The 18,622-nt window shown below is 43.0% G+C and overlaps 2 protein-coding genes across 2 annotated transcripts; both read right to left on the bottom strand.

Moving 5' to 3' along the window:
• Window positions 1–2,639: 2,639 nt before the first annotated feature.
• Window positions 2,640–4,440, bottom strand: LOC149282496 (uncharacterized; the record flags this gene model as incomplete). The annotated part of the gene is made up of 2 exons (XM_089498182.1): window positions 2,640–2,726; window positions 3,282–4,440. A coding segment is annotated over one exon (1,074 nt), but the record flags the coding sequence as incomplete, so codon positions are not given.
• Window positions 4,413–17,190, bottom strand: LOC149282495 (uncharacterized). Its single transcript, XM_089498192.1, has 4 exons — window positions 17,163–17,190; window positions 11,383–11,549; window positions 8,916–9,036; window positions 4,413–5,244 (listed from the first exon to the last, which is right to left on the bottom strand). The coding sequence occupies exons 2-4, from the start codon at window positions 11,455–11,457 to the stop codon at window positions 4,601–4,603; spliced, it is 840 nt and encodes a 279-aa protein (XP_089354318.1). The 5' UTR covers window positions 11,458–11,549; window positions 17,163–17,190; the 3' UTR covers window positions 4,413–4,600.
• Between the last annotated feature and the right edge of the window lie 1,432 nt (window positions 17,191–18,622).

The following is an 18,622-nucleotide window of genomic DNA, read 5'->3' as shown; positions in this document are numbered from 1 at the left end:
TAGTTTTTAGGTCTTCAGGTTCCAGGAAGGGACGCAGTTGGTGTATCAGTCAAAGATGATAACAGGCATTCTTGGCCATCGCATCTATCTGAGCTGACATCTGGAGCAATGGATTCAGGAGCACCCCCAAACTGCAAACACAGTCCTTTAGGGGAAATGTGACTCCATCCAGGACCGGTTGACAAACCTCCATACCCAGATTAGGACCTCCAACAACATGCACCTCCGTTTTATCTGGATTCAGTTTCATTCTTTTCTTTCCTTATCCAGCCCATTGCTGCCTCAAGACATTCATTCAGAGGGAGATGCCTTCTTTAGTTGACACTGAGATATCTCTGGATGTCATGAGCATACTGATAGCACCCACCCAATGCCTCTGGATGAACCCTCTTGGTGGTTTCATGTAGATGCTGAATAGCATTGGGGATAGGAAGGCACCCTGGGGAATGCTGGATTTAAGCTCCTTTTTAGAGGAGCAACTGTCCCCAAGCATCTCCATCTGGAATCTGCTTGAGAAATAGGACCGGAACCATTGCAATGCATTGGCCCCTATTCCCAATTCTCTCAGGAGTTCCAGAAGGATGCCATGTTCACTAGTATCAAAAGCCACTGAGAGGTCCAAAAGCATCAACAGGGTCACACTTCCCCTGTCAATACTCAAGTGGAGATCATCTAAGGTGAGCATAGCAATCTTGACTCTGTATCCCATCCTGAAGCCAGTTTGAAATGGGTCTAGATAATCTGATTCTTCCAAGACTACTTGGTGTTGAAGAGCAACTGCCTTCTCAATCACCTTGTTTAGAAATGGAAGATGGGAGACCGGTCTGTAATTCTTCATGTCCAAGGGATCTAGGGAGGGCTTTTTCAGAAGAGGCCATATCACCGCTTCTTTTAAGCAAGATGGAAAATAGCCTTAACTAAGAGATGCATCTATGATATATCTCAGGTGAGTCCTCAAAGCATCTCCTCCTTGGATGACCAGCCATGAAAGGCAAGGGTCGAGAGGGCAATTTGTCTTCTTCACACTTCCAAGGAGCTTGTCCACATACTTGGTACTCACAGATTCAAAATGATCCAGTATGATCTTATTCACAGAGTCACTGGACACCTCACCTATAGCCTCTAATCGAATGTTTTTACTGTTTTACTGTTTTTATACTATCATTGTTTAATCCAGTTTTAGTATTGGGATCGGGGTGGGCATAGGGATTGATTTCTTTTGGATGTTATTGTAATCTCAATGTATTTTATTGTTGTAACCTAGAAATAAATCTATTATTATTATTATTATTATCATCATCTTATGCTGGTATCGAAGTTGGTTCTTCTGTGAGAGATTTTATCTGCGAAATCAGGGGTAGGCAACCTGCGGCCCGTGGGCCAGATGCGGCCCAGCAAGGCCTTGGGACCGGCCCCAGCCCGGTCCTGCCGCCGATTGCCGCCGGGGCCTTTGGGGGGCAATTGTCTATAGAAGCCTCAGAAACATGCATTTATATTAACATTTTTTTAAAAATCAGCAAATTTTTTCGCGTGTCCTCCATTTTATTAAAAAAAGTGTCTTCCATTTGAAAATTTTGTCCTACATTTGTCCTGGTTTATTTATATATTTAATTTTTTTTAAAAAAAATATTTAATTATTTATTTTTTGGCTTCGGCCCCCCAGTTGTCTGAGGGACAGCAACCCGGCCCCCGGCTCAAAAAGGTTGCCTACCCCTGTGCGAAATGGTCATTTAAAGCATCACACTGAGCTGTGGTGGGCTCTAACAATGGGTTCTGGGAGGTGGATTTCTGGATCAGGTCCCAGATGCTCCCCACTTCAGCAGTCCCTTTATGCTTCTCTGCCCTTGGCACTTTCCCTCCCTCCCTCCTCCTTCCCATCCTTTAACCTACATCCCTTCAAGGGGGTCCAAGGCCCTTTCAGCATTTTCCCAGAACCGGGAGGGGGGTAATCTTTCAGGGGCTGAAGGTCTTTCTCCTTTTCCTCCTTTGCAGGGTTGTTGTGAAGGAAAATCCAAATCTTGTGGGCCTCTATGCCTAGTTCCGAGGTTACCATGGGGGTGTCCCTCTTCCAGAGGGGGCTTTGGGTCCCTCCATCTGCCTTCTCTTGTCTGTGTCCTAAATTTGGGCTCTTCTCTCCTGCCCAGATAGAGCCCCTTCCACAAGACCCCAGGGAAAACTCCTCCCACCCAAAAAATGTTATTTCCAATGAGGCATAAGAATGGAGGGTCTTTCCTCTGCCCCAGTTTCCAGGAGGAAGGGGGCTCCTCAAAGCCCTTTTTACCTTTGGATCCTGATCCCCTCCATGGCCATACCTCTCTCCAAGGGTCCCTCCTGCCCTCTTTTCTCCTAATAACCCCCCAATTACCTAGGCCTCAAGGAATCCCCTGAGGAGAACAAAGGGAAAGAAAGAAGGAGAGGAGGCCTGGGAAGCCCTCTCCCCTTTCTTTGGGGAGAGAAGAGGGGCTTTCTTCCTTCTTATAACCCCGAGCCCTCCCCCCCTGGGAGACCCTCTAGCCATTCCTTCAATAGAACGAGAGCTCTCCCCACTTCCTTGCCTTTCTCAGAACAGACTGTGAAAGCAGCAATGGCTTCAGGTGTGAGACTGCACAAGCACACATACATCGAAAGGCCCCTTCTGATCATGCACAGGGATCACCAGGGCCTTACTGCTGCTGCTGTTCATTCTGCTGGCGGCCTGTTCTTATAACTGGGAATGGAGCTGAGGGCTGAGGAGAGAAGAAGGTGTCAGTTTTGTGCAAATTCAGAACTTCTGTGCATCAAAGAGTCCAATGTGTTGAAATAGCAAAGAACTTTATTGAAAACACATAGTCAGAAATTCAGTGTTTAAGCCAGAACTGCCCTCCCCAAGCCAAAGGATATATTGAAACCCAAAACCAAAAACTCCACCTTCTACCAAACCTAGCCCCCACCTACAATCCCCACCATCCATCCCCCACTATTAACCAGCCCCACTTTGCCATCCTTCTCACACGCACAATCTCTCCCTGCCCCAGACATTTGAAGAAGCTAGCTCCCTTTCTGTTACTACCGGTCCCCAACTTTCTTCAGCCAACATCCCACAAATTCTGAATGCTATCATTGGTATTCTAGCTAGCTCCAACAAATCCCAGCCCCCCGTCTAACTAACCTAAACCATGACCCATAATCCCCAGCCAAATTTATAACCCAAAGCAATTATCTATACTAGTAGCAATTAAAACCTAAACTTAACAAAACATAACTTTAAAATATAAACAGACATATGGACAGACAAACCGTACATATAAAATCATAAGGGCCGTTTCTTAGAACCAGTGGATTGAAAAAACATTTTTGTATTCCTTCGTTACAAAAAATAATGTTGGTTCACTGCTTGGATTTGTGTGGCTTCTCTCCTGTGTGGATTCTCTGGTGTGTCAGTAGGGTTGACTGCCGAGAAAAACAGTTCCCACAATGCTGGCATTTGTATGGCTTCTCTCCTGTGTGGATTCTCTGGTGTGTCAATAGGGTTGACAGCTGAGAAAAACAGTTCCCACAATGCTGGCATTTGTATGGCTTCTCTCCTGTGTGGACTCTCTGGTGTGTCAGTAGGGTTGACAGCTGAGAAAAACAGTTCCCACAATGCTGGCATTTGTATGGCTTCTCTCCTGTGTGGATTCTCTGGTGTGTCAGTAGGGTTGACAGCTGAGAAAAACAGTTCCCACAATGCTGGCATTTGTATGGCTTCTCTCCTGTGTGGATTCTCTGGTGTGTTAGTAGGGTTGACAGCTGAGAAAAACAGTTCCCACAATGCTGGCATTTGTATGGCTTCTCTCCTGTGTGGATTCTCTGGTGTGTCAGTAGGGTTGACTGGTGAGAAAAACAGTTCCCACAATGCTGGCATTTGTATGGCTTTTCTCCTGTGTGGATTCTCTGGTGTGTCAGTAGGGTTGACAGCTGAGAAAAACAGTTCCCACAATGCTGGCATTCGTATGGCTTCTCTCCTGTGTGGATTCTCTGGTGTGTCAGTAGGGTTGACTGGTGAGAAAAACAGTTCCCACAATGCTGGCATTTGTATGGCTTCTCTCCTGTGTGGATTCTCTGGTGTGTCAGTAGGGTTGACAGCTGAGAAAAACAGTTCCCACAATGCTGGCATTCGTATGGCTTCTCTCCTGTGTGGATTCTCTGGTGTGTCAGTAGGGTTGACTGGTGAGAAAAACAGTTCCCACAATGCTGGCATTTGTATGGCTTCTCTCCTGTGTGGACTCTCTGGTGTGTCAGTAGGGCTGACAGCTGAGAAAAACAGTTCCCACAATGCTGGCATTTGTATGGCTTTTCTCCTGTGTGGACTCTCTGATGTCTCACTAAGTCTCCCTTCAAAGAGAAACATTTCTCACAATGCTGGCATTTGTATGGCTTCTCTCCCGTGTGGATTCTCTGGTGTGTCAGTAGGGCAATTATCTATACTATTGGCAATTAAAACCTAAACTTAACAAAATCCAAATTGAAAACATAGAGACATATTTACAGACAAATTTTACAAATAAGATCACAAGGGCCTTTTCTTTGCACTGCTGGATTGAAAATATATTTGTTGTATTCGTTATTGACAAATATAATGTTAGGATTTGTGTGGCTTCTCTCCTGTGTGGACTCTCTGATGTTTCACTAGGTGTGACTTCTGAGAAAAACATTTTCCACAATGGTGGCATTTGTATGGCTTCTCTCCTCTGTGGACTCTCTGATGTGCCACTAGGTGTGACTTCTGAGGAAAACATTTCCTACAGCGCTGGCATTTGTATGGCTTCTCTCCTGTGTGGACTCTCTGATGTTTCACTAGGTCTGACTTTGAAGAAAAACATTTACCACAATGCTGGCATTTGTATGGCTTCTCTCCTGTGTGGACTCTCTGATGTCTCACTAGGATTGACTTCTGAGAAAAACCTTTCCCACAATGCTGGCATTTGTATGGCTTCTCTCCTGTGTGGATTCTCTGGTGTGTTAGTAGGTGGGACTTTTGAGAAAAACATTTCCCACAATGCTGGCATTTGTATGGCTTCTCCCCTGTGTGGACTCTCTGATGTGTCACTAAGTTTGACTTCAAATAAAAACATTTCCCACAATGGTGGCATTTGCATGGCTTCTCTCCGGTGTGGACTCTCTGATGCCTGACAAGGATCGACTTGTAAGCAAAATGTTTCCCACAATGCTGGCAGTTGTATGGCTTCTCTGATGTGTGGACTCTCTCATGACTGACAAGTTCTTCTGTAAAGAAGGATAATGACAGATAATACTGAATATCAGATTTAAGAGAGGAACGTTTTAGCCCAAGCCCACCTCTCTATGAGGTGAAGAAACCCAAATATCAGTGTTTGGTAATATGCAAGAATCAATGTATATATAGATGGAATAAAGTATGAGAGTGAACCAAAGTACACATTTTAGAATAGAGGCCTCTGGGAGAGTGGAATGCAGAAGGGGGGCAGATGTGAAGTTGTTCAAGGTGAAGCATTTGTCCAAGCACTTAAAGACAACAAAGAGCATTAGGAAAAGACTGATATAGAATGTAATTTCACTGGCAGAGGTTCCTCTGAGTGCCACCATATCTGATAAGGGGCAATGGGGTGTAGCCAAAGGTATTTTAAAGTATATTTAAATGTATTCATGTATCTAAACTATGATTGTTGGAAATGTATATGTTTGGAGTGTGAAGTGCCCAATAAAGTGATGAAGATGAGTTTTCATTGTTTGTTTTCCTATAAAGGTAGCCATTTTCTTTGGCTCTGGGCCTCAGTTTTGTTAGAATGGGAATTCTACTGAGGACAGCTAGCTTTGAATAAATCTGAATTGTTAACAAAATCTGGCTCCTCTGCCTTACTCTATTCTGTCACAACCTTTTAAAGCCTATCATCCACAACACCTATTTGATATTAAATTAATAAAGTTGGAGTGGGTGACCTGAGCAATGCCCTGCTGCTTATGCCCCTAAATACATGGAACGATTGTATCCTTACTCATATGAGCTAGCAAAGAAGAGACTGGATGGGGACTGCCTTGAGGGAGTCAGTGGAAGCTGATAGTCAAAGAGCTGTTGAAAAAATATTCCATTAAACATGAGTAAAAATATTTTGATTGACAGGTGGCATCATTTCCTGTGAGACTGCCATAGATTCTTAAGTCAGAGCACATGGCATGATGCAAGCTAACTGCAGAGGATGCTTCATGCTGTGTGGCACCAGGAGATGAATCACAGCCAATACAGTATACTCCTCACATGTGAATTGCTGTGTATAGGATTGGATTGGAGTTGTATATACAAGAGATGGCGAGCATGATGGAAGTCAGAGAGGAGAGCTTGCAAATACTTTTATTATTTTGCAACTCAAGATAGAGAACTCCCAAAGATTCAGATGAAATCAACTGTGTCTGTGACTTATTTTTAAGTGTGAAAAGTAGTCAGTGCATTGCCAAAACCTGTACCTGGAATTTTTTTTCCATACTTTGCTAAGTTGAGCTGCATCTGGGAGCATCATGTCTTGTTGCAGACAGACTCTCTGTTGGTTTACATTGCTAAACATCTCACTACACTCACCAGCTCCACTTGCCTTGGGAGTTACTGACTTCTCTCCCCATTGTGGACCCTCAGCAATTGGAATCAAGTTCTGTCTAGGTTATGTATTACCATTAGCAAAGCCTAACATCTATTCACCACTCCCACCTTTGTTACCTAGTTCTTGTGTGTGCGTGTGAACACTTATATGTGTGTGCAAGCGTGTACAGTGCACCTATGTCACATGCGGGCACGCCTTGGGTGGATTTCAGCATACACTAAAAGCCACACTAGGAAAAAGGGAGGTGTGCCCCATAAGGGTTAATGGCGCCTGTGACTGTGCCGGGCACGGACATTCCACTGCGCGGAGCACCATTCATGTAAACAGGGCTTGAGAATACACTGAGTTCCCCTAATGCCGGGGGGGGGGGGGGGGCGGAACGGGATGACTCCCGAGGCCACTGTTGCCTCAATCTCTCCTTTGAGCTAAATATGAAATTCCCCTAAAAGCATAGCACTTGGGAGTGTCCTCCCCAGACTCCAGCATTTCGGGTAACAAAGAGCCTCTGGAATCAACCATGGAGCTAAGGAAGCTCAGGTTGGAAAAGAAACATTAGAGAAAAAGGAATTTTTCTGTTGCCTTTTCCTCTATTCATAGACATTGCTCATAATTTCTAAATGGAACCCCTTAATATGTTTGAAAACAAGGACTTGAGCCGGTTCTCACCAGTTCAGTTCTTAAAATCTGTCAGGTTGGTGGCTGCCTCCCAATCCCCAAGGCCTCTCTCCTGGCCCTTCCCAGAGGTCCCTTCCTCTCCGCACAGAGCTAGGCGATCCTGGCTTTGCTCCTGCCTTCCCCTCCTGGCTCCCATAGCCTGATCCCCTTCCCTTTCTCCCTCTGCTCCCCAACCTTCCCTCTTGCCATCTGCACTGCTTCAGCATCTCATATTCAGCTTCCCTGCCTTTCAATTTTTCACTTTCTCTCCGTCTCTCTATCACAGACACATACCCACAGAGTGTGATTCAAAAAAAGGATACTTTGAGGCTCATTGGTTGATAATGGCAGGATAAGCAATATACAAATAACTAATTGGCAAAGGCAGAGCAAGGGGGCTGGGACTTGGACTCCAATTTTGGTGAGGGTCAAGCACCAGGGAGCAGCCTTAAAACATTATAAGATAGGAATGGACTACTGATGGGGTTTGGAGGAGACCTCAGGGGCAACCCCACATTGTATTGCCTGGGGGAGGTGAGTGAAATAATATTTTGCCCCTCAACATCCCACAGCATCCCTTTGGGGAAATGGAGGCCATTTTGCCACTTTTGGGCCCTCTCTGAGCCATTGCAGACCCAAGGGAGGTCTTTCCCCCAAGAAGACTCTCCAGAGCCTTTAAAGGATGGAAGAGGGGCCAAAAGAGGTAGGAAACTTGCCCAGGGATGTGCTGAGTACCATTTGGGTGAGAAAAGCATTAATCTCTATGGCTTTTCCCCACAAAATCCTATAATAGGCAGTTTAGGATGGAGTATTTAGAATTCTTAGAAACTGGAGAGCAATAGTGCCTCAGTGAACTACAGATTCAAATATTCTACAGGATGTTGCTATCACAATTAAACTAGGCTTGAAAGGGATCTAGGACTCCTAGTAGATCGCAAGTTGAACATGGGCCAACAGTGTGATGAGGCAGCTACAAAGGCCCATGTGATTCTAGGCTGCATCAATACAGGAATAGTTTCTAGATCAAGGGAAGTAATGGTGCCACTTTATTCTGCTTTGGTCAGGCCTCCCTTGGAATAATCCTGTGTCCAGTTCTGGGCCCCACAATTCAAAAAGGATGTTGACAAATTGGAGCATGTCCAAAGGAGGCCAACCAAAGTGGTGAAGGGTATGAAAGCCATCAAGCTCTATGAGGAGCAGCTTAGAAAGCTGGTTATGTTTATCCTGGAGAAAAGAAAATAAAGAGTGGATATGATAGCCATGTTTAAATATTTGAAAGGGTGTCATGTTGCGCAAGCAGCAGGCTTGCTTTTTGCTGCTACAGAGAAAAGGAGACACTACAATGGATGCAAGACACAGGGAAAGAGGTTCCACCAAAATAGTAGGAGGAACTTCATGACAGTAAGAGCTCTTTGACAGTGGAATATACTCCCTTAGAGTTTGATGGAGTCCTCTTCTTTGGAGGTCTTTAAAGAGAGGCTGGATGGCCATCTCTTGGGGGTGATTTGAATGTGTATTCCAGCATGGCAGAAGGGGGTTGAACTGGATGGCCCTTGTGGTCTATTCCAACTCTATGATTCTATTATTCTAGTGGAACCAAAGCAACATGATAATATAGTATGAAAGGACCCTCAGTCTTTATAGAACGAGCAACGGATTCAGGTTCCTTACCTACAGAAACCACATTTTCATAATTGTCCATCATTACATAATTGTACATCAGTCTCTGTTTCTTGGTCAACAGTTTCCATTCATCCTCTGAGAAATATACTGCCACATCCGCAAAGGTCACCTGAAATAGAAAATAGCCCTCATCCAGAGAGTGACTAAGCAAAAGGGGAGGAAAGCACATGGTGCATCCAAATATTATTTCATCACTTCAGAATTCAGTCCAGGAAATAAAGTTTAAATTCTGTTAGCAAGCAAAAAGCTACTGCCTTTCCCCCCTTTTTTTATTGTGGTAATACATCTTTTTTTTTTTTTTTTTACAAAGCTTGCATGTTTACAACAAGATAAATAAAAACATATATCAACAAGCTATAAATCTGTTAGGCTTATTCCTGATAACTCTCCACAAGAAACTGTATAATTTTATCTTTTAATACAACATCTTATTCCCCTATCTCTAGGTATGAATAGAAAGGTTTTGTTTCTTGTACCTCTCCTTACTGAGCAGCGGCTAAATAAAGTCTTACAGCTTCCCAATCCTTTCCCCATTTAACCATATCCTTCTTGTTTATTAATGCTGTTAATCTGTCTAGATCTTTCAATTCTTGAATTTCGTTTTGCCAAGTCTCCATTTGTGGGATTATTATAGGTAATTTCCAGTTCTTTGCTATTATCCTTCTGGCAGCCGATATTAAGTATAATAATATTTCCCAATATTTCCTTTCTTCCTCTGGGTCTAGTAATGAGGTCTTGCTTAACAGATATATTTCTGGTCCAAACTCAAAATCAATTTTTAATATTAACTTTATTTCCAAATGAATCTTCACCCAAAAAGACTTTATATATGTGCTTTGCCACCACATATGTAAATATGTACCCATTTCTTTTTGGCATCTCCAACACCGGTTATCCTTTAATTTATAATTTTTTCTAGTGAGTATGGTGTTTGATACCATCTATTTACAACTTTCAAATAAATTTCTTTTATTTTTTGTGCTACAGTAATTATTTTGTTTTTAATCTAGCTTCTTCCCATTTTTCCAAATCTAAATTGTATCCCAATTCTTGTGCCCATTTTGTCATAGAATCATTAATTTCCACTTCTTCAAGGGATCTTTTCAGTAAGATGTTATATATTTTACATAATATATTTTTTCATCTTCTTTCATTAATATTCATTATATTCTTTCTCAAAACCAAATAAACTCTTATCCTTTGTAAATCTGGCTTGGTAAACCTATTGTGACAAGGTCTTATCATGCATATGATGAATTGGGCACCAGGCCATGAAGGTTCATGTTGCCAATCTCTTACTTTTAGTTGGTTTCAAGGTGCTACAAGATTCCTTTGCAGACTGTTGGGCATGCTTTGATGGTGAATTCCTGCATGGCAGGGGGTTGGACTTGATGGCCCTTGTGGTCTCTTCCAATTCTACGATTCTATGATTCCTTCTTTAAGTTGGATATAATTCAACCAATTCATATGGCCTAGTTTAGTTATGATTTCTTCCTTTAATCTTAATATAACATTTCCTTCATTATCATGAGTTCATATTTCTCTGTACCTTATCCATTTCTGATCTTTTCCCCATTGGCCTAAAAAAGCCTCCTGTGGGGAAACCCAAAGTGAAAGTCCAATGTAAAACATTTTTTCACAGTTAGCCAGTTATTAATGAAAGGTTTCCTCAATAGATATCCATTAAAGACTTTGTCCCGTTTGTGCCCATCATACCCATCATACATATGCAAAAAAGGTACTGCCTTTGAGATCCAGTTTGTCTCAGATATTTTCAACATAATATACAATATAATGAACAGTATAATTTAGGCCATGGCTGGGATATTGAGGATGGATTAGGATACTGACATTCCCAACACATATAGAACATTTAGCCACAAGAGAATTATGGTGCATATAGCCATTTCTTGCCAAATTTTGGAGGCAAATGTCATTTTTAAAAAACAGTTCTGGGGAGCACTCTGGACTTGAGGGCCACTGGGCCCACCCCCAATTTAGATCCAGAGATGGTCTCCCATATCCCCAACATTGCACAGAAAGGAAAAGCAATGCACATGTGGACAAGCAACACCAGAAGGTGGTGAGGATGGCCAAGGTTGTTTATGAGGAAGATCAAACATACTAGGAAGGGCACAGCAGTTTGCTTTTGCCTCAGCCTCCCGGCAAGGGAAGACCCTGGCAATCTATCTCCTCTCCTATCCCCCCTTTTGAGTTGAAGGGGTCCATACACCTTGGAAGTCATTTTGCAGCAATCCAAGAGAGCTGAGGAAAAGGGGGAAAGTGGGAGGAGGAGAAAGGAACGGGACATTTTTGAAAGCCTCTGAAAAAGTGGGGTGATAGAGGATTAACCAGGACTTTCTCTGCCAAACTGGGACAATATGTTCTCCACTTGCTTTCATGAGCTGGCCTAGCAGTGACACAAATGAAATTAATAGTCAGGATGGCGACTCACCAAAGAGTTGTTGTACTTCGACTGTCTCTTTCTCTTGGAGCCCAACTCCCTCCGCTTGGCCTCTGTGTTGGCCATTAGGTGGAAAGGGGTCCTGGTGGCCCTGCACCTGGGTCTCTTCCAGTAAAATATGCCCCAACGCTGTGTACAAAGAGACCGAGATGAAGTTCCTGAGAAAAGAGACTAGGGTTAGTGCTTGGTTTGTCAAGAAACCCTGCATCACTCAAAGACACAGAGAACAGCATGCTGCTAGTGAAATACACAGGTGACATATGCCTCCTTTGGGCCAATGCAGAGGTGGATATCCCCTTCCTCCCTCTTCACCAAACAAAGACCTCTGGACCTAGCATAGATTCACTGCAGCTCCCCTACACAACAGATACTCCATGTTAAAACGCTTTTAACGTTGCTATGTTGCGCAGCACGTGAGGCAACACGTTAACTTATGGCACCAGATTCTTCACCTTGACTGTAGTCAGTAGCTTGTGAGCTGAAGAAACACCTGTCGCTTTCTCAGTGAGCAAAGAGACACAGTAATCTTCTCTCAGATGAGGCTTTTATTCATATAAGAAGTTCCACTGTGTGCAACACTATATACATCGACACCCTCCACCATCCACACCAGTAACAACCCACTCTGAGGCACACACTGTCTGACTCTTCCTCAGTGACAGTTGAGAATGACAGTTGACAGTTGCATCAACATTCCAGTGATGCTCTGTTTAAATGCTGACACATCTAACTGCCACTAGAGCTGTAAATCACTTCCACAACAGCTCCATCTAGTGGCCACATGCCTGTCATTTCCTCAGACCTGTTCACCATGGTCCTGACACTCCATGCCTTGTGAGAGTGGAGGGGGGGTCAGGGGAAGGGGAATTGGAGAGGACCCTGGCTATGTCCCTGTAGCTAGATGTGAAATGAGCGCATCATCTGCTGAAACCTCCTGACCTCCCCAGTGGCCTCAGAGGAGAATGCCTTCCTTTGGCTTCTGGCTAGAGAAACACAGCTGGAGGCTTCTCCAATGCCTCGCACCCAACACTCTCATCAGGCATGGAATGAACATGGAGCATGGCTTCCACAATTCCCATGTTTCATTTTGTATTCTTTCTAATTTCACATCTATTTTAAACCTCTCCCTCATTTGATGATAAAGATACCAGTGACAATCTAGGCCAGATTCTTTAGGTTCTTCTTGTGTTTTGATCTCTAGTTTTCCGTGTGATTCTTTCAGTACATCCTTGTATCTTAACCATTTAGTTTTCTGGATGCATTTCCTCCCGAAAAGAGCCTCATGCGGCAAACACCATAAAGGTATTTTTGGACATATTCTACACTTGTTTTCCCCCAGATCTTCAATAGAGCTTTTCGTATGAAATGATTTCTGCTTTCTTTATGAACTTTCTCTTTGCCGTAAATTAGGTATCCATGCCACCCAAATCTCAAATGTTCACCCTCCAGACATAACAACTGTTCATTCTCTAACAAAACCTCTAACAAGCAGCATAATAAAGTTTTAAGTTTGGTAAACCCAGCCCTCCTCTACTTTTGTCATCACAAAGTATTTTCGTTTTTATCCTGGCTCTTTTTTAATTCCAAATAAATTTTGATGTTTCCTTTTGCCATAGATTCAATGGTTTTTCATTCTGGATGATGGGTATCGCTTGAAACAGAAACAGTATTTCAGGAAGGAAACTCATTTGGATCAGTGATATTTTTCCTAATAGCGATAAGTGTAATTTCCGCCATTTTTCTAGGTCTTTTCTGATTTCCTTCCATGTGTCTCATAGTTATTCTGAAATAGATCTGAATTTTATTTGTTAAATTTATTCCTAGATATTTAACATCCTTTCCCACTTTAAATCCACTAATTTCTTCCAGGATTTGTTCTTCCTTTTTCCCATATTTTTTGTTATTAATGTTGTTTTTTCTCTTTTAGTCCTGAAACATATTTGAATTCCACTATTACATCCATTAATTGTCTTGTTCTCTTTTCTGGGTTCTCCAGGGAATACAAATGTCGTCTGAGAAGACTCTCATTTTAAGAAATCTTAAATTCTTCTGGTTTTTATAGTTAACAATTAGTTTGGCTCTTTGATCTTTATACATTGCCTTTTTCCATCTTAAATAAGAAGCTCCTATTTCGATTTTTTCAAGTGTCACAAATAACATATCCCATCCTATGTTATCAAAGGCCTTTTCTAAATCAACAAAGATAAGAGCAAGCTTTTTTTCGCTGTGCCTTTCAAAATATTCAAGTATAATTAAGATGTTTCCTATTTTATCACTGAGTTGTCTGTGAGGAAGAAATCCTGATTTGTCCTTATGAATCCAGTCTTTAAGAACTTTTTTGAGTCTATCGGCTAAAAGCTTGTTTCCATGTTTCAGGATAATGGTTTTCTTTGATGGCATTTATCATTAATTTGAGTGATTGACCCTCAAATACTTTATAATAACTGGCGGTGAAGCCATCAGTCCTGGTGTTTTCCCTTTTTAAACATTTTCTTATTACTTAGATGATTTCTGTTGTTGTTATCGGTCCATTTAATATATTTCTTTGTTGGTCTGAAAGTGGCTTTAAGTTAGCTTCTTTCCAAAAACTCCTCTATTTTGGCTCTAGACGTTTGAGATTCTTTATAGAATTTAGCATAGAATACTTGGAAGTTCTTCTTAATTTTATTTTGGCCAGATGTTAATGTCGAATCTTTATTTATGTCCGAAATTATGTTTCTTTCTTTTAACTTCCTTAAAAGGAGGAGGAGGTCCACAGGGCTGAGAGAGGGAAGGCAATGGGGAAAAGGTCAGTGCCAATGGCCATGGAGGGAAGAAGGTGGCAATACCTAGGAAACTCCTCTGAGTCCCAGCCATTCTAGGAATGAGTGGCAGGAGTGAGTCCAGGGGGCTGAGGGGGTCTCCTTTCCCAAAGGGGGAGGCAAGGACCGGTGGACCCTCCCCAGCTAGGGCCCAAAGGGAGGGTCTCTTTCCCACCTCTCTCTCCCAGCCCCCAAAGCCCAGCCTCCCCACTGGCCCTGAGTCCCCTGCCTCCCCTTCCTCAGACCCCCACAGCCCCCTTCCTTCCTTCCACCTTCCTTCCTTCCTTCCTTTGCCCCAAAATGGAAGGTCAGAGTTCTGTTCAACTGATGAGGCCTCAGAGAAGGTTCCGGAACATTATTCCCCACAGTCACAAGCAGCACAAAATGACTGCCTCTGACTCAGCGCTTGGCAGTTTTCAGTTTGAGGCATTCAGGGAAACCAAAATAGAGGATGAAAGGGCCCCAAAGTCAGAAGGGACCCCAAACAGGATTTCCAAACCTTAACCACATCTAAACATTTCCCTGATGCTATTGAAAGGAGGAACCTGATCCCCTCCTTAATTACAATCAATAGTGAAAGATATTGATATTAATATTAAGAGAGCCCATCGTCCACAACCCAGCTCAGGTCTTGACCGCTCAGGGAGGCCAGTCCAGCTGCAGGTGGCCCTCTGTCCGTCCGTCCGTCCATCTTCCTTTCCTTCTGCATTCCTCCTCTTTTCCCCAGCATCAGCCCCTTTCCCAAGAAGGCTGCATCCGTACTATAGAAATAAGGCACTTTGACACCACTTTAACCACTCAGAGCTATGGAATCCTGGGATTTTACCTTTGGGACACTTAGCCCTCTCTGCCAGAGAGCTCTCATGCCACAACAAACTACAAATCCCAGGATTCCATAGCATGGAGCCAGGAGAGTTAAAGCGGTTTCGAACTGGATTATTTCTGTAGTGCAGATACAGCCTGTCGGTTGTAAAAGGATAGAGGCACCCAAATTGACTTATTATCCTGTTAAAAATAGTTCTGCTTTTTAAAAATATAAGCAGTTTGTTTTTCAGTCTAGTCTTTTTTCTTCTTGTTGTTATTTGTTTGCATCTTTGTATATTACATTCTTGGTCATATGGGATGGTCTGGTCTGGCTCCTTCCTTCTTCCCTGAAAATCTCTCAATATTGAAACTGGAGAGACTTTTAAAACCTACCAAAGGAGCTACTTTTTGCCTTGTTTGGGGAACAAGTCTCTTCTTAGAAGCCAAAGCCCAATGTCTGTGAAGAACAAGGCTTGTATTAAAACTATCATCCTATTTCTGATCGTTTTTAAAACCCATGTTCCCCAGAAGGAGCAGAGCTAAGAAAACCCTCTCAAAAAAGACACACAAAGGGACACACTTTCTTCCTTTTGGCGCAAGGAGCCTGGCCTCCTTCTCTTTCTGGAGCCTCAGGAGAGAAAGAGAAGCCTCTGTTCAACTGAGGCCTCAGAGAAGGTTCCGGAACATTATTCCCCACAGTCACAAGCAGCACAAAATGGCCACCAGAACCCAAGATGGCTACCTCTTCTACACAACTTGGCAGTTGTCAGTTTGAGGCCTTCAGGGAGAGAGAGAGTGTGACTTCTTGCCTAAGGTCACTCAGTGGGTTTCTGTGGCCAAGAGGGCATTTGAACCCTGGTTTCCAGGGTCATAGTCCAATGCTCCAGCAACTAAATCAGGGGCAGGCAACCTGCAGCCCGTGGGCCAAATGCAGCCCAGCAAGGCCTTGGGACCGGCCCCAGCCCGGTCCTGCCACCGATTGCCACCGGGGCCTTTAGCCTCGCGCACAGGGGCAAGGGGGGCAATTGTCTATAGACGCCTCAGAAACATGCATTTATATCAACATTTTTTTAAAAATGAGCAAATTTCCTTGCGTACCCTCCACTTTTTTTTAAAAAAGGGTCCACCATTTGAAAATGTTGTCCAATATTTGTCCCGGTTTATTTATTTATTTAATTTTTTAAAATTTTTTTAATTATTTATTTTTTGGCTTCGGCCCCCCAGTTGTCTGAGGAACAGCAACCCGGCCCCCGGCTCAAAAAGGTTGCCTACCCCTGAACTAAATAAACCACACTGTCTCTTTCTTGAGGCTTTGTAGTTTTTGTGGTGTGCCTCCAAGTCATTGTCTACTTCTGGGGAACCTCTCCTGGGGTTTTCTTGGCAAGAGTTGTTCAGAGGAGGTTTGCCATTGCCTTCCCTGAGGCAGAGAGAGTGTGACTTCTTGCCCAAGGGACCCAGCTGGTTTCATGGAGGAGTGGGGCACTGGACCCTGGCCTCCAGAGTTGTAACCCAACACTCAAACCACTGCACCACACTGTCACCCGTTCCCATGTACAACCTGTGAAATAATTGCAGACTTTTTTCTGTTCCAACTTATGGCAACCCTAAGGCAATCTTATCATGGGGTTTCCTTGGCAAGTTTCTTCAGAGAGGGGTTGCCATTGCCATCTTCTGAGGCTGAGAGAGTGTGACTTGCAAAGGGTCACCTAAGTCCAAAACACACTGCAGCAAAAATCAAATCTGCTTTAACTGCCCTGGCTCAGTGCTAGGGAATTCTGGGAAATGTAATTTTCTGAGACATTGAGCCTTCTCTGTCATAGAGCTCTGCTGCCACAATAAACTCCAGTTCCCAGGATTCCCTAGCACTGGGCCAGGGCAGTGAAAGCGCTCTCAAAATGGACTATTGCTGCCGTGTGTTTTGGACCTTTCTTGGCCGCAAACTGTCCACAGCCTGCAATGCATCTCCTAATTCTGTTGGCAGTCCCTCCCTCCCAACACTTTCTCATTTCCCCCCAAAACCAGCACAAAGCTGGCAGATGGAAAGAGGTTTTAAAGCAGCATTTAAATCTGCCATATTTGTTTTTAAAAGACTAAATGTCCCAAATGCTATTATCAGTTTTGTAGCTATTATTACAGAAAGACATAGAGTGCAAACTCCTCAAGTACCTTTATTTTCTGGAGTGAGATGGGCTTTTCCAACTGACTCACTGTGATGATCTCCGGTGGTCCAAGCAGCCAAACTGCGGCCCTGTAATAATAATAATAATTATTATTATTATTATTATTATTATTATTATTATTATTATTATTTTATACCTCTCTTTTCAGCCAAAAGGCTATTGTTAATTAGACATTTAGACATTATGGCTCTTAGCCCAGCAGACCCTTAAACTCCTTAAATCATGCTGCATTCATCCAGTGAATTATAAAAGGGTTTCCCTTAACCTACACTGGGACCAGTTAAGGAACCTTATTTCTCCTTCTTTACTGATCTTCCAAAGCATCAACCGATCCAAAACACGTGTAAAAGGAGTGTCAAGTAGTAGATACTCCAAGGAGGTATTTATTATAGATAACGAAATATAAGTAAAATGTAAGTAATACAAGATATTAAGAATCTTGCAGGTACAATATTTGTAAGTATATAATATTCAATTCATACAAGCTATTAAAATAATAAATAAACCTAAGTGTCCAATTCTGAGACCAACTTCCAAGATCCACTCTTTAACTCTCTCTCTCGATCTCCAACCGACACAATTCCCCCAACTGTCTCTTGGTCTCTCAGGCCTTATATCTCCTTCTCATGGAAGCTTCCAGAAGAACCTTCATCTTGCTCTCTGATTGGTCAAGAAAGCCTTCCGTAGCAGTGTTGTCATTCTGCGTTTGCATAAACCTCCCTTTACTGCCTGAAGAAGACCTCCATTGACTGGAGCCCAGTCATTACACTTTCCCAAGGCAAGGCTTGCACCTATTTCCCAATGTTGTTCTTGGTGTCTGCCTTCCAGTTGTTTCCAGGTTTTATGGTGACCTTATGGGAGTCTCTGAAGGGGTTTTCTAGGCAGGTTCCTTCAGAGTGGGTTTCCCATGGCCATCCTCTGAGGCTGAGAGAGTGTGACTTGCCCAAGGCTTTAGTTCTTTTGGAAGCCTTTTTTCTTTATCTTCTAGAAGGCAGCTGAAGTGTTGCTTCTTGCTCTGAAGAATGAGAGGAACTTTCTGGCATCCAAAAGACTAACATTATCTGGAGTTATGTCTGATAATATGTATATATAGGATTGCAATACATGCTCATTTATTAAAAGTTTTATAGGGCACCCCATATCATAGAATCTAATAGATATGTCCCTTAATAGCAGTTAACCATATTAAACAGTATACAAAGCAAAAACATGAAACAAACTAGACAAGTTAACTGTTACATGGATTTTTAATTGGTTGACTGGCCAAACCCAAAGGATATTGAACAATGGCTCCTTTTCATCCTGGAGCGAAGTGACCAGTGGGGTTCTGTCCAGGGCCCAGTGCTATTCAACATCTTTATCAATGACTTGGATGACAGAATTGAGGGCATACTTATCAAATTTGCAGATGAAACCAAATTAGGAGAAATAGCTAATACTCCAGAG

The sequence above is a fragment of the Sceloporus occidentalis genome, unplaced genomic scaffold, assembly GCF_023333645.1.
Source record: "Sceloporus occidentalis isolate IW3139 unplaced genomic scaffold, rSceOcc1.0.p SCAF_114, whole genome shotgun sequence".
NCBI lineage: Eukaryota > Metazoa > Chordata > Lepidosauria > Squamata > Phrynosomatidae > Sceloporus > Sceloporus occidentalis.
Note: the sequence above shows the minus strand (reverse complement) of the source record. Positions and strands in the feature narration are given on the sequence as shown.

Coding starts and splice junctions, on each gene's coding strand:
- LOC149282495 (XM_089498192.1), bottom strand. CDS start 11,457: ATGGCCAACACAGAGGCCAAGCGGAGGGAGTTGGGCTCCAAGAGAAAG. Junction 9,037..11,382: donor CGAAGTACAACAACTCTTTG/GTGAGTCGCCAT, acceptor TTTCTATTTCAG/GTGACCTTTGCGGATGTGGC. Junction 5,245..8,915: donor TGAAAATGTGGTTTCTGTAG/GTAAGGAACCTG, acceptor CCTTCTTTACAG/AAGAACTTGTCAGTCATGAG.